This window comes from Misgurnus anguillicaudatus, chromosome 18 (genome assembly GCF_027580225.2).
Source record: "Misgurnus anguillicaudatus chromosome 18, ASM2758022v2, whole genome shotgun sequence".
NCBI classification, from domain to species: Eukaryota; Metazoa; Chordata; class Actinopteri; order Cypriniformes; family Cobitidae; genus Misgurnus; species Misgurnus anguillicaudatus.
In genome coordinates, this window is record NC_073354.2 from 2671236 (window position 1) to 2687842 (window position 16607).

The window sequence follows — 16607 nt, forward strand, 5'->3', positions numbered from 1 at the left end:
TGTATTTTCAGCGATCAAAGCCAAGGCACACTTTCGTCATTAAGATGCGATTGTTTTGTAGAAAACAGGATTTAAAGTGCTCTCTTTATACTGGAGCCCATCATAATGTTAAGTCTGTGCTTTTTATTCAGACTCGTTTGGTCTCGGGCGGTGTGTGTCTGTCTCTCTCTCTCTCTCTCTCTCTCTCTCTCTCTAACACATATTCCTCAAAACGGAACAGACACGATGGCGAAAGGATGGAATACCAAATCATATCCACGAGGAAATGTTTTACAATATCACTTTGTTTCAGTTTTGCGTTACCCAGCCTGGATTAGTACCCAATGCGTCCAATTAAACAAAAAATAGACATTTACTATGTTAACCTTATGATGATTGAATAATAGCTAGGGAAACACAGAACAAGTAGCCTAGTGAATTGATTCCTTTATTTTAAGGTGTCCTTTGTTTTTTCCTAGCAATTTGCATAATAAAGTCTTTCTTTTACATTGGGTGATGTCTGTGTTCTCTGACCATTTGTTTTGCAGGAACACTGATTTGGTGTACATCTAAGACGTATCTGTAGATTGCTTAGTGAGGAGGAACAGAATTTTGCATGCACATGGGCATCTCTAGTCATTCCACACACTCTCCAGTAACAGCAGACTACGACTGGCATTTTAAATATGATTATTTTAATGAAGTTGTAAGATATAATTGATGACAGGCCATTTAATTACTCAAAAATAATCCACCCGTGGACGCCTTATGTTGTGATTCAAGACAAAGGCGAGTGAGGATCCAATTACAGTTAAGATAAGTTTATTAAATATACACAAAAACAGGCAGAACGAGGCAAAACATACAAGAGCAGACACGGAGCTAACTGGAGACAACATTAAACAATGACTAGCACCAGGTGAATGAACATCAGATGATTTTATAGTTAAACTATAACAATGTGAATTCTTACATCTAAACTCATGTTTATTGTACTATAATAATAAAGTGTTGTTATATCATTCTGTGAATCGTCTTGTGCATTTAATTCTACGTCTTCTCTTAAAAAACAACAAGAAACTAATCTGCACTGCTCGTTTCTCTTTTCCTTTGATCAGTTTTCTGCCTGTAGTTCTATAGGTTTTGTTAAGCTCTTTCTATAGTGAAGGTCAGATGGACGCTGCTTAGCTGCTCACTTGCAGTGTGTGCACGGGGGTGGAGCACATTGTCCATCAGCGCCACCTATCTTTACAGGCATGAAATAGCTGAAAGTAAAAAGGCTTTTCATCCGAGCTGTTTACACTTGGCATAAACATGCGTTTTCGTCAATCGGATCACAAGTGGACAATGTTAATGCCAGGTGTAAACGGTGTTCAAAACGTTTTGAGCTTGTCCACTTTCGACCACATTCAGAGGTAGTCGAAAACCCTTTCCATCAGATTGCTTTTGTAGTGTAAGCGCACATGTGGTTGAATGTGTTTGAACAGCTACAGGAGACCACCTTCTCTCCACCCCTTTATCTAATCTGAGGTACTGAACACGATGTTTTATGTATTTTCTGACTTCTGGCGTGAACACACGGTGAACAGCGCTATTTTTAGCCTTTTATTGAGAAAACTAAAGCAGCTGATCTCCACAGTTCCACAGATCTCTTTTGACATGACTTGTCAATGTACAAAACACTGTGCAGCATGTTTACTTACTACACAAGCAGCAGACTCTGACATAATATTAGTTCGCGTCCATATAAACTCTTCATTACTCCTGCTCATGTTTAAATGACAGCGGAGAGACTCACCCACAGACTCGACTGACCAACCCCTCACAATAATCAGAACAGAAGCGGTCAAAAGTGATCATAAAGAGACGGATTTAATTTAAATACCAGGTGTAAACATAATGTGTCTCTCATGTCCACTTGTGATCCGATCGACGAAAACACATCTTAATACCAAGTGTAAACAGCCCTTGATGTGAGAGCACAGTTTGTCGGCTTTATCACATCACAGGGGGAAGGCAATTAGTGTTGATCTGTTTCGACCTTACTCTGACTGTCACTGCGGTCCAACAGAATGATAACCTTCATTCTGCCTTCTTTTGAGACCTTATGTAAACAAAGTCATGCCCATGACCCCGGAAGTGGAACGCCACGCGCTATAAAAGGCGCATTAAACCTCCAGCTCGTTCTCTTACCTTTAATGCCCAGAGTTCCGAGCGACAGGGATAGTGACGGTCATCCTTCGGTCTCACAGATCCATAGTTATATTCATGACTTACGATCTGTTTCGACCTCACTCTGACCGTCACTACGGTTCAATAGGATGACTCATATCAACAGGGTCGCGAGGAACTACAGACTCTGAATTATTCAATCCTCGCTGGGCATCAGACATCAAAATTGCAGTGCTGAAAGTCGTATTGGCAGTTACGTCAACTCTAAAATTTTGCAAATGTACATGGTGTTGTAGACCATGATGCTGCAGCACAAATCCCCCCCACTGGAACTCCTTCAAGTGCAACCCATGAGGTAGCTACACTTCTGGTTGAGTGGGCCAGTGTTCCCATAGGGCAGGAGTCTCAAACTGGCCTGGGGCCATTTCTAATACAGACATTTCATTGGGGGGCCGCAGAGCTATTTTAACGTTCAAAAACGTACAATATTTCTGTAAATGTCAAGTTTAATTTCTATTATTTAATGTATAATAATACTTGAAAATATATAAGCAGTGGTTTTATCTTTTGAATATACATTATTTTATAAAAGTAGCCTAAGAAAATCTTTTTTTAACCTTATCTTAACTAAGACCTATTATAACCTTGCACTAAACTAACAAATTTAATTCTTGTATACATTTATAAACTATTATAAAAAATTACCACCAGTAAGTGTTTCTGTTTTGATTTATTTTGGATTGTTTTCAGTCATAGTATTGACTATGATTATGTTCTTTGTTATTTCAGTTTTATTGAATTTTCTATTATATGTGGGAAAATATTAATAAGTGAAAGTGATCCCATAACTTTTGAATGGGTAGTCCATGTTATACAAGCTAGTTGGACAGAAAAAAATATTGCTCTATGTGTAATTGAATAGTAAGCTACATAATAATATATTATACTTCATTATATATATCAATATACACACTTTTATCTTCTGTACATTTCTCCTCATCTTTTCTCTTTTCTTAACCTGGGCACTTTGACTCATTTTAACATGTTGTTAGACGCGACATGTGAACGAACACTTGAACGTTTAAATAAAAAATCATACAAATATAAAACAAAGTGGATTAAAATCTTTCTGAGGGCCAGATTATGTTATATTTTTGAAAGGTGCAAATGGCCCGTGGGCCGGGAGTTTGAGACCACTGCCATAGGGACTGGTAAGCCTCTTCCTGTAAAAGCCTGGGAAATAACCTTAACCAGTCAATGTGACAAACGTTGCTTAGAAAGTAGCAACCCCAATCTGGCCTTTCCATAGCAAACAAAAAGCTGAGAATGAGACTTCCTCAAGGTCTGAGTAAATTTTACATAAGAGCGCAATGCCCTTACTGGACACGATGAGCAAATTCTGCTGATCTGCCTGTGAAGGGGGTTGAAATTGAACTACCTCCAGAACCTGATTCCTGAACTGGGGATTAAGTACTTTAGGTAAAAAGGCAGGCTTGGGCCAGAGCGTCACCCCTGTGCCATCCGGCGTCCAACGTAAACAATCATCACTAATAGATAGCGGATACAATTCTCCTACCCTTTTAGCAGAGCATATAGCCAAAAGAAAAGTGGTCTTGAGAGACAAAGCTTTTAAATCTGTATCAGCCATAGGCTTGTACGAAGGGGGGGGGCAGTTCGGGTGGCCACGGAGGCGCGGGCAGTTCGGGTGGCCACGGAGGCGCGGGCAGTTCGTGTGGCCACGGAGGCGCGGGCAGTTCGGGTGGCCACGGAGGCGCGGGCAGTTTGGGTGGCAACGGAGGCGCGGGCAGTTCGGGTGGCCACGGAGGCGCGGGCAGTTCGGGTGGCCACGGAGGCGCGGGCAGTTCGGGTGGCAACGGAGGCGTGGGCAGTTTGGGTGGCCACGGAGGCGCGGGCAGTTCGGGTGGCCACGGAGGCGCGGGCAGTTCGGGTGGCCTCGGAGGCTCGGGCAGTTCGGGTGGCCTCGGAGGCGCAGGCAGTTCGGGTGGCCACGGAGGCGCAGGCAGGCGCTTGAGAGTTCTCACAGGAATCTAAAGAGCAGGAAGCAGACCACGTACACCACTGGGCCATGGGAAACATGGGAAGCATGGAACTCAAAGGACATACCTCCGATGCAACAGGGACCATGGAACCGTACACAACTGGACTGGGGATTTCAGCCGCCCGCACAGACATCATTTGAGTATCTTCCAGACTAGACATAATTTGCTAGGTCTTTATCTCACGTGTGACAGAGGAGTGAGTCTTCAGCTCGCAGGGAACAGATAATAGAGTCTTCATCTTACTGGGAACAAAAATGCGAGACCTCGGCTCGCGGGGATCAGAGGAGCGAGTCTTCATCTCGCGGGGAACAGAAAAGCGAGTCTTCATCTCCCTGGGAACAGAAAAGTGAGTCCTCCGCTTGCGGGGAACAGAAGAGCGAATCTTGATCTCACGGGGAACAGATAAGAGAGTCTTCAGCTCACAGGAAACAAAGAAGCGAGTCTTCATCTCGCGAGGAGTAGATAAGCGAGTCTGCGGCTCGCGGGGAACAGAGGCAGGAATGGCAACGGCCATCTGGTGAAGACGTTTGCAGATCTCAGAGGTTTGAACTGGGCACTGGTGAAGGTAAGACAAGGTGGAAGACACTGGGTGATGTTATGGTGAACTGGAGGGCGGTTTCGGTTTGGGACCGGATCATTAACATTAAATTTGTCCTCAGGAACTACATCAATCACAAAATTAGAGCCGTTTAACTGGAACATAATTTAAGAAATTTATAAAGGACATTGCACATAGATCGGGCAAAACCAACATACTTATCAAAAGTGGTCCAAGGAACGAAAAGCGGTGAACCGGCAACAAATCATTGATGTATGTGGGAGCGAAGGCTGGCCCGTGTGGTCTGATCCAACGAGCTGGCTGGCTGATTACACATTTTCTGTGGTGTGACAAAATCAGAACACATAATTAATATTGCATTACACAGACAAAGAATATTCTTTGTCAGTTTGATTGGAAATTTTTTGGGACCTTTCCAACAAGGTATTTACATTTATTTCTAATAAATAATAAGGGGCCTGCCCCGTGTTTGATAACATTTCATTTGGCCTTGTGTCTGCTTTTCAGGTCCATCTATTCTACACAATGAAAAACATGTCAATGTATTCTATTTATTGAAAGTGATGATGTTAAGAACAAGGTAGTTTCCATAAGATGCTTAGGTATTTCAAAAGCTACTTCTATCTCTAAAATCAGAGCTTGCGCCCGACCTCAGCCTCATGCCTGCCTTGTGTCGGCCTTGTGTCGCTGGAGGCACACCATACTCTAGGCGCACTCACACTATCCAAACCAAACTGCGATCGGGCGCATTTGACCCCCAAAGCCTGGTTTGTTTGACAAGTGTGATCGCTCTGTTCCGCGCTCCGGTGCGGATTGGTTAATCGCGCCGCGGCCGGGTTGCAGAGGTGGGATTCAAAAGGTGAAGACGTCAGTTGCGCGACTATAGTCTGATACCGCTCCATTGAGCTATAATTATGAGGCGTGTCTCAACCGAAAAATGCCTCTGCACTTAATTGGATAGACTTACGACCAATCAGAGCAACGGAGTGTGTGACGTACGTTACGTCTTTTGCAGCCTGACCGAACTGCTAGTTATTTCGCTACAATGACACTAACATTGTGATTATACTAAGTCTGAGTTGGCAACGTACATCAACACCTACTATGTTTACAACATTTTGTTTATATCACAACATTAAGTATTTACTAAGTCATACAGTAAGACTATCTCTTACCATTAGGTGAACTTCATCCACGATGATACCCATTACGTTGGCTTGAAAATATTGGAGCCTAGCATGTCCCTCTACTTATTCAGCAACCACGATTCCGGGCTTCCGAAAAGAAGCTGGCAACGACCGCTAATTATATCCATCTCGTCATGCACGCCGAGTTGCATCGCCTTGATACCAGTTTCAGTTGCGACCAACTTTTGCCGAATCCCGTAGGAAGGACGGCAAAAACATCAACAAATGCCTTGCTCGTGTTTCTCTGTTCCCATTTTAAAATCAATGCTCTGTCGATATCTTTTAGAACAGACTCAATGTCATAATCCAAACATCTGAATTCTACAGCGGCAGCCATTTCGTTGTAAACTGATTCAACACACGCGCTCTTTGGTGACGTGGTTCATTACGTTACTGTTGATCATCTGTCCATCATCGTATAAAGCCCACCCTGACAATTTGATTGGTTCGACCAGCTTTGGGTCTAGCATAGTAGCTCCTCAACGCAGAAACCCCAGACCGATCTTCCCGTTCTCAAAATGTTGTGGGCGGGGCTAAGATCGGCTGGCATGCAGGCTAGGCTACATCCAGAGATGGTTTGAAATCCTTTTCAAATCACATTTCCAGAAATTCATTTCAGTCTGACCGCCCTGATCGCAATTGTGTAGCTTTTCGGTTACGTCATGCTTTCACGTCACATAAAACACGGCAGACGTCGAGGCAGATTGTCGTGCCAGCGTGACATCATTGCCATAACAGTGCAGATAACCCGGAAAATGGCTACAGGATGCACAGATTGGATCTGAACAGATGTGATACACAATGTGAACAGTGAGTCTGTCAAATTAGATATGCACCAAAATCAGATTTGGACTGACAGTGTGAACAAGGTATTAGTCTTGATTGAGAGGCTGTCGGTTTCAAAGAAGCGAAAAAATCTTAATCATTAGATGAACTGTTGGCCAATTCCTTAGTGTGGTCCAAAGGCTCCAGAATAAATAACATTTAAATTAAACTGGCCATCAGCGCAATTCAATTGGTTTTGGCGGGCAAGGAAAAACAGATCTCTAAAATAGAAGTACTTTTTGACTGTAAATAAAATTGTAAGGAGTAAAAAGTACTTTTTTTCTTAAAAGAATTTAATTAAGTAAAAGTATTGATTTTTAATTGTACTCAAGTAAAGTAAAAATCCCCAAAAATGTATAGTAATCAAGTAAAATTACTCAAGTACTCTATACCTCTGATAATAATACTATTAGTACTGTTTAAATTTAATATGAAATTAATTATCATATTAGCAAATGGGTCAAACTCTCTGCCAGTGGTCCTTAAACTTTTTTGGCATGCCCCCCCCCCCTTGTGTACATGTGTATGTCACGGAGTGACTTCTAGGGCGGAACCGAAAGTATGAGGAAAAGTTCCGCCCGGACCGAATGGTGTGAACACCCGTCACTTCCGGGTAACCCCGGGCAACCAAATCAAGCGCAAATTCGTAGCAGGTGCGTAGGATGACGTGGTGATCGCCGACTGGGCAGTTTGCACACTGAGAGAAGTATAAAGGGAGCGTGGAAGATACAGGAAGTGTTGGTTATTTGAAAGGAAACACTACGGGTGAGATGGTGTGTTCTGTTACAGAGGCGAGGCAAACAGGCAGAGGCATATTGGAGGAATCGCTAAGCGGACAAAGCACTTGGAGACTGATAACCGAAGCACGTTTGACAAAAGTGAAGTTTAAGGAGTATGTACTCACCAGTTGTGTGTATGCTGTATTTAAGGCTGTGTGGAAAGACAATCCCAGGGCAGAAACGCGACAGCACTTCTGGGCGGCTGGAGAGTTGTCTGAGGAGAAAGAGCGACGAAGAGGAGATAAATACAACGGAAGTAGTGAGTACAGCGGATTGGTTGCCTTTGTTGTCATATCAAAAGACGGATATTAATACCTGTGTTGGAGTATTTACCCATTGTTTAGTGGCCCCACCATGGAGAACGAGACGGGTGGGTGAGCCGAAGGATTATAGGGCAACGAATATCACAGTGTGGGTGCTATAAACTTCCGGACCACTGCCTGTGTCAGCGACCCCAAACCCCCTTCAGGGCGGACCTTGACCAAGTGCTGAGTATTGGCCTTAATAAGTCACTGAAGTGTGTGTATTGCAGTGGGTGAGTTTGCTTTTGACGTGTGGGCACCTGAAATCTTGCAGTGCTGTGCCATGTCTCCTGTTGTCTGTACTCACCCTTTAGGTCAAGCAAGTCCCTGTTGGATGTCACGTGAGCTGCTGTGGCGGTGACCACCATTCTGTACCTACTCACCTATAATTCCAGCCCTTGTGTTTAGCCTGAAGGAAGCAGAGTGTGTACAACGACTGAGGTATTGTGGGGGAGGCCATACTGTGAAGGGGAGTAGTGAAACTGTTACGAGCAAGTCTAACCGTTGTGTGCATGTCCTGTACTGTGGAGTGAGCTCAGCTGTCCACCCTTCAGATCTAGGTTTCTGTCTGGCTCGTAGAAGGAACAAGAATCGGGCGTGTCGGTCGGACAGCGCAGACCCGGTGTGGCGGCTCTATCTAAACCCCTCCCCCAGGACGACATCGGGAGTAAGAGTATTACCTGAACCAAGCTAAAAGCTATACTTACCTCGTAAGCCCTGTAAGCCCAGAACGGAAAGATCCAGCAACGATAGAGAGTAGCACCTGAAACAAGCTAAAAGCTATACTTACCTCGTAAGCCCTGTAAGCCCAGAATGGAATGATCCAGCAACGATAGAGAGTATTACCGGAAACAAGCTAAGAGCTATACTTATCTCGTAAGCCCTGTAAGCCCAGAACGGAACGATCCAGCAATGATAGAGAGTAGCACCTGAAACAAGCTAAAGGCCATACTCACCTTGCTATTTACCTGTGTCTTCAGGAGCCGTGTGTAGTGTGCTGTGTCTATCTCGAGCCTACAGGAGGGGAGACGTCGTCCAAGTGCCCTGTAGAGGAAAATTGGAGGAACAAGTCATTTACAAGCCAGACATAGTTGAATACTCACCTTGCTACTTACCTGTGTCTTTAGGAGCCTGCGCAGTGTACTGTGTTTACCTCGAGCCTACAGGAGGGGAGACGTCACCCAAGTGCCCTGTAGAGGAAAATTGGAGGAACAAGTTATTTACAAGCTAGACATAGTTGAATATTCACCTTGCTACTTACCTGTGTCTTTAGGAGCCTTAATTGCGCAGTGGACTGTGTTTACCTCGTGCCTACAGGAGGGGAGACATCGTCCAAGCGACCTGTAGAGAAAGATTGGAGGAATAAGTCATTTACAAGCCAGACCCAAGGAACATATCCCTCACCAGGTCGCAGGTAGTCGCTCTTAGTCTTCCCGAATATTCATTGTGTGTTTCCATCTTTGTCTTCAGGAGAAGAGAAGGGCGCCACGAGTGAACAAAACCAACGAGAGGGACCCAGGGCCTCTCAGGAGAGATAACACCTCTACAAAAGGGACGAAGGAGCTCCGTCCCTCGTCCCCCCTGTAGGTATACCTACCCTTGACGCCCAGTCCTCTCTGGCCCCATCTCCTCCTAGAACCCAGAAGACGTCATTTTAGATTTCCCTTCCCCAAACCATTTTAATTAATTTAAATAAATATTTTTTTAAGGTACTTACTCTTTCTCGTGTGTCTGGTCATTGGGGTATTCTTGGGACCTACCTTAGGTAGGGGCGTGACTCACGACACTAGTGGTCCGCTCCGGCCTGTGACATGTACAATGCACCCCCCCTTGTGCCCTTCCTGGCCCCCTCAAAAAATGTATGACATAAAACATTTTAAAACATCAACTTTGAATTAATCAAAACATATCAAATGATACAATTTATTGCTGTTGGTTAATAGCTTTATTTTTCTGAGGTTAAATTACCCAGAATTTATGATAAATTAATGTATTTTATAATATGTCATAAAACTAGGGCCCCCCTCCCAGCCAACATTAATACGTGGGACCGTTCTCGGCAGCATGGGTTCCATGTGGGCATGGGCCTAACATGGGCAATATATGTGGGTCCCATGTGGGTTTCACCATGTGAGTCACATATAGGTACTGTACAGTATGCCCATGTTGGATGATAATATGTGACCCTCATAGGACCTACGTGGGCAAAATAATTTTATGCTTGAAATAAATCTTTATACGTTCAAACTGTTGAAATAATTACTTTTGGTTGATTGTCTGGAAGGAGTCTGATGAGTGGAATCAGGTGTTCCCTTTCAGTCGGTCACGACGACGTCACGTCGTGACCGACGAATTGGGAACTTGCTTAGAGGGACCAATCTGCTTCGATAACTACTAAAACGTCAATAAACTTGGCATTGAGATATTTGCATAATGCTGGCGCCGCCCCGCCAGGTGCCTTTATAAGCAGCAGGTGCAAAAATGGAAATTAGCTTTTTCGCTTCGAAAGCTGGTATTATCTGCTACTGAGAAGCTACTTGCTCTTCTGGGAACGGTTGCTGAAGTTGATTGACAAGCAGTACTAACACAGCGGACGCTCGCAGTATTCCACTGCTCTGCATCTTTTTTGTTTTGTGTGTGCGTTTCCTCTTCCTGTGCGCATCATCAGCTGAGCACCTAAAGACAGCCACTCTCTCGGAGATCAGCGTCCTTTTCAGGATGGCTTTTCGTCCGTGCGATCTTGGATGCGAGAAGTATAAGGGCTCCAGTGATGGTCACAAGCGCTGTCTTCGTGCTTGGGTATCGAGCACTCCGAGGCTGCATTCGTGGAGAGTTTTTGTTCTCTCTGTGAGAGCATAACCCTCTTGGATTGCAGAGACGACTGTAGTTTCTGCGTCCTCCACCTACCGGCCTTCTCATCCTCAGCCAGTTGAGGCTCCGGTGGAGACTGCAGAGTCGTGTTCTACGATTTATGCCGAATCCATTGGACCTCCTTCTGTTCCCATCACTTCTGCAGCATCAGAGGGGTGCCCACTTTTCCCTCCGAGGCATAGTCGTTCTGGAGATAGCGGCCGTGCCCGCTCGAGCAGCGAAAGCGGTAGAGTTGGAGGGGTTAACCCCCCTCCGTCCGAACCGTCCCGCCTGCATGATTGGTACTTCGGAGCTGCTCGGGCCTCTCGGTCCTCACCTCCTGTGCCTTTCTTTCCCGACGGCACAAAGAGCTGACACTAACATGGGATTTGTGGCCGTCTGCGGCCGTTCAGCTTTCACCCCTCACCTCCCTCACCAGCGGAGCCGCTAAGGGTTACACGGGGATCCCTCCGGTGGAGCAGGGGGTTGCGATGCAGCTGCGTCCGGCCACCGCTGCCTCCTGGAAGGACTGCCCAACCCTTCCCTCCCGTGTTTGTAGACAGTCGTCCGGTTTAACGGGTGCTGCCCACCAGGCATGCGGAGAGGCAGCTTCAGCCCTGCACGCAATAGCGTTGCTGCAGGTTCACCAAGCGAAGGCTTTAGAGATTTGCGCGAGGGAGGCCACGACCCTCGGTCGTGCGATGTCCACCACAGTGGTTCAAGATCGCCACCTTTGTCTGTGTCTGGCTGACACGACGGATGCAGACAAGAACAACTTCCTAAATGCTCCTGTCTCACAGACCGGCCTCTTCGGCGAGCCCGGGGAGTCGTTACAGCTCCGCGGCGCAGACTGAGGCGATCTCCTAGGTCATGCCCCGGTGGAAGAGAGCTGCCTTGGTCCACCAACGCCGGCTCCTCAGTCTGCCTCTTGCCATCTGCGTCCTGCGGCGGCCACCTCCGTTCCCCTCTTCAGACCCCATCTTGGCAGCACAGGGGAACCGGTCGTCAGCAGCTCGCCCCGCCCGTTTAGCCGCTTCCTGTGACAATCGGGAGTTTAAGTGGCCCGGGACAGGCGACCCGGAGTTGGAGAGGATCACTCTTCAGGAGACGGATATCTGCTCCTTCCCCCGGTTGAGGGTCGGGTGGAAAATCCTTTGTACCCACTTAACCACACATAAGAGTGCATTCCTCTTCCCTCTCCAGGTCTCCGGAGGATGGAGAGAGCCTTGAGCGGGCACACACCAGCTCACCCTATATCTCCTCTATCGCCAGCAGGTGTTTTCCGGAGTCTAGGCTCTCCGCGCAGGAGACCAGAGGACCATCATACTCACCGGAGTCTGCGCTCTCCGCTCAGGAGACCAGACGACCGTCACCCTCAGCGGACTCAGGTCAGTGTCACACACAAACTCACTGTAGATGTTTGTGCTCGCAAAGTACACACACCGGCAGTTACACCTGCCAGGCTCGGCTGCTCACCGCGGGTACTTCGGTAGTGCCGTTAATTCTCCTCGTACTGGTTTTTGGGTGCTTGGCTTTAGTTCCCAGCCCGTCTTGTTGGGTTTTACGCACGATCCGCCTCGGTTACGAAATACAATTACGGCACACCCCCAAATTCTCGGGCATTCGTTTCACTATAGTGAAAGCGTCCGATGCACATGTACTGCGTGCAAAAGTCGATGTCCTGCTGGCGAAGGACGTATCGAGCTGGTCCCTCTTACCGAGATGATGATAGGGTTTTCCAGCCTTTATCTCATAGTACCCAAAATACGCTGCGGATTACGACCGATTTGATTTACGCACCGGCTCTACAAATGAGATCCTTCAGGATGATAATGCAGAGGCCCGTATTTCAATGTTCAGATCAGTTTGCAGCCTTAGACCTGTAAGACATGTACTTCATGTGTCTATCTCCCCTTGCCTCAGACCGTTTCTTCGCTCTGCGTTCATGGGGTGGGCATATCAATGGGGTGGGCGTACAACCATTTGAGCTGTCTCTCTCTCCCTGTGGCTCCATGAAAGTGCTAGTCACAGCATTAAAACCTTTGAGAGAGAGCGTTGTTCGCATTCTGCTTATATTTACGTCGACTTATAATAGCTCATTCTTGGCAGATGTGCGCGAACACAGAGATTTAATGCTTCGGCATCTCGCTCGTTTAAATCGTCAGGTCAACTGGGAAAGAGCAACTTTGCTCCGTGCAGAGGATCCTTTTTTCTCAGTATGGAAATAGACTCGATCGATTTATTGGCGTGTTTTACAGAAGCGCGCATCCAGTCAATTCTGACTTGCCTCGGTTCAGTTCGAGGGAAGAACGCGGTCCCTCTGAAACAATTTCAGAAGCTCCTGGGGCATATGGCAGCAGCTGCGGCTGTGACACCGCTCGGGCTGCTCCATATGAGACCACTTCAGCGTTGGCTTTACGATCGAGTCTCGAGGAGAGCGTGGCGCACCGGCATACACCGTGTAACCATTACACCTGCATGTCATGTCAATTTTACCCTGTGGTCAACCCAGCATTTCTGAGGGCAAGATATGCCCCTGAGTCGGGTCTCCTGGCATTCTGTAAAACATACGATGCCCCCAGCACTGGGTGAGCAGCCACGTATGACGGGTTTGCAGTCTCAGGGGTGTGCATAGCACCCCAACTGCCGCGAGCGGTGGGCTGTATATCTGGGACTCGTACGCTCCGCTATGGAGATGCGAGGGAAGGATGTATTAGTTGGCACCGACAACATTGCGACTGTTGCATTATCAACCGACAAGGCGGTTTTTGCGCTCTCGTCACCTGTCGCATCTCGCTCGTCATCTCTTCCTTTGGAGTGAGAAGCATCTGAGGTCCCTTCGTGCCATTTTCATTCCGGGTTCGCTCAACACAGCGGCAGACGCGCTTTCCCAAGCTGCGCGCCCCGGCGAATGGCGACTCCACCCCCAGACGGTTCAGCTAATTTGGAAGAAGTTCGGTGGTGCGCAGATAGATCTGTTTGCGTCGCCGGACGATACCCACTGTTGCCTATTTTATTCACTAACCGAGGGCAGCCTCGGCGTGGATGCATTGGCACACAGCTGGCCGCGGGGGATGCACAAATACGCATTCTCTTCAGTGAGCTTAATTGCAAGGTCAGGCAGGACGAGTAGAGCCTTTTACTGGTTGCGCCTTACTGGACGACCAGATATTGGTTTCCAGAATTAATGCTCCTCTTGACAGCCCCTCCCTGGCGGATTCCCCTGAGGAAGGACCTTCTTTCTCAAGGAGAGGGCACATTATGGCACCCGCGCCCCGACCGGTGGGATCTTCATGTATGGTCGTTGAGCGCGCGCCAGGTTTAGGTGATTTATCTCAAGCAGTATCTAACACCATCGCCGCGGCACGAGCACCGTCCACAAGACAGGCTTATGCGCTTAAATGGAACCATTTTCGTCACCTAGTGCTCTTCGCAACGCGAGGACCCAGAGAATGCCCCATTAATACCGTGCTTTTATATCTTCAACACCGTTAAAGCGTAGGCTGTCACCCTCCACCATTAAAAGTTGATATCGCCGCTATATCTGCTCATCACTCACTTATCAACGGCAGATCGGTCGGCCAGCACGACTTAGTTATTAGGTTTTTAAGAGGCTCTCGAAGGATGAACCCTTCGCGCCCTCCCTCTATTCCTCCTTGGGACCTGTCCATGGTGCTGAAAGCCCTGCAGGTCCCCCGTTCGAACCTTTGCAGTCTGTGAGTCTTAAGTTTTTATCAATGAAAACTCTGACCCTGCCGGAGGAGGCAGACCCAACCATGGCTTTGTTGTGCCCCGTACGCGCACTGCGACTCTACATGGATCGCACGCAAAGCCTCAGGACCTCAGACCAGCTCTTTGTTTGTTATGGTGGTCAGCAGAAAGGGAAAGCTGTCACTAAGCAGAGGATGTCTCATTGGATAGTTGATACTATCGTCCTGGATTATAATCTGCAGGGTATTCCTTGTCCATTTAATTTGAGAGCGCACTCCACACGGAGTGTTGCCTCATCTTGGGCTCTCGCTCGTGGTTCCTCGCTAACAGACATCTGCAGAGCTGCGGGTTGGGCGACACCTAATACGTTCATTAGATTTTACAGTGTTCGTATCGAGCCTGTCTCCTCTTGTGTTCTTTCCTCGTTAGGGGGAGCACGGAGAGCAGACTCGCAGGTCGGCTTGCAGCCTCCGACTGATGCTCCATAGCAGTGTCCGAAGGCCATCAGAACAAAAAAGCGTAATGGTTTGGATTGTTCTTCCTCCGCTGCCTTGGCAGCCTATGTTGCAGAGCATTGGCTGTCAGCCTTTCCCTAGCTGTATCCTCGCGAACCTACGTGTCTGGCTCGGGCATCCACATTTCGTCCCCTAGCAGGGTTCCTTTGTGAGTATTTCCCGTGGGGTTAATCCTACCAACCCACGTTTCCCTTAGCAGAGCACTGCTTTGCTTACACAGCCACGGTTGTCCTTTATCAACTAAGTTATTTTTCGTCCACCATTACCCCTTAAGAGGGGCGGTTGCTTTCGCAGCGTTCCTATCCCGCTCAGTTAGGGCACTTCCCAGTCGCTGGCACTTCTGTGGGCTTAAAAGAACATCTAGTGCCCGGCCTTCTGCCTTAATCCTATTTCTCCATATCCTTAAATGGAATTGGAGGGCTTTTTGCAGACACTGGAAGAGGTCAGCCCCTAGTGGCGTTTTGGTAGGGATTACCAATTCGTCGGTCACAACGTGACGTCGTAGTGACCGACTGAAAGGGAACGTCTCGGTTACGGATGTGACCCTCGTTCCCTGAAGGAGGGAACGGAGACGTCACGTCCCGTCGCCACAGGTGCTGCTCCCTGCTGTTGGCCGGTCACATTCTTCCAGCTTTCTCAGCAAAAAGAAGCTAATTTCCATATTTGCACCTGGTGCTTATATACGCACCTGGCGGGGCGGCGCCAGCATTATGCAAATATCTCAATGCCAAGTTCATTGGCGTTTTAGTAGTTATCGAAGCAGATTGGTCCCTCTAAGTGAGGGTTGCATCCATTTCATATAAGAAGACATCATTATGACCTGCTCACTGCTACGACTCATTACGCTTCACAAAGAAGTCCAGCTTCTGATGATTTTAGTTGCAAATTTCTTCACATAATATATCATATTTCATATAATCTTTACTGAAAATATGCAGACTTTTAAAATGACAACTATAAGATTATAAACAATTAAACTATTCTAGTAGTTTTCTGTTTTGTTTGTTTGTTTATTTGTTTGTTTGTTGTGTGTTTTTTTCTGTTTTTAATGACCTAATGGAAAGCACATTGGTCGATGAAAGTGGTAATTAATTGTGCTATATAAATAAATTTATCATAAACTACAAGAATTCCCGCCCAGACGCAAGGAGACAGTTTCAGCAGGAGTCCCTCACAACCATTATTGAAAACATTTGTATAGCTACACTTGTTTATTTTTTCCCAGTTTTGTTTTTAGAAAATGTAATACACTGTAAGTTGAGTTTACTTTAAAAAATTAAGCAAACTTGTTGCTCTAAAAAAAGAAATAATGGTTACTTGACAATTTTAACGGCCGTTTGCTGTAGGCTTTGAAAGGTGAATTCTGTTAAAGGAAATATAGTGCCTGGCCGTGAACTGTAAGCTTTATCACTTTACAGGTATTATTTATGCTATTATAGCTACATTACACACTTTAAAAAATGGGATCAGAAAGAACGTGACCTTTAAGCTTTGGCTTCAAAACACAAAATATTAAGTGATGTTTACTTCATTGATTTGAAGACAATATCTGGGTTAACAGTGTACTATGGTGCAAGTTCACGTACGGCACAGCGGTGAATCAAAGCAAATGTGCAAGGACATTTAATGAGCTTGGCTGTGGATGCTTTGGACGTTCTTCATAAAACT

At 46.6% G+C, this 16607-nt stretch overlaps 1 protein-coding gene across 2 annotated transcripts in view; it reads left to right on the forward strand.

The window, feature by feature from the left end:
- LOC141350427 (solute carrier family 22 member 6-A) overlaps window positions 1-1004 on the forward strand; it is a 36861-nt gene extending 35857 nt beyond the window's left edge. For both annotated transcript variants that reach the window (XR_012358534.1, XM_073855517.1), the window contains one exon: window positions 528-1004. Coding sequence is in view for 1 of the 2 variants with exons in the window: in XM_073855517.1 (XP_073711618.1) it covers window positions 528-552 (25 nt within the window). In the remaining variant the exon portion in view is untranslated. The remainder of the gene's footprint in view (window positions 1-527) is intronic.
- Window positions 1005-16607: the final 15603 nt, after the last annotated feature.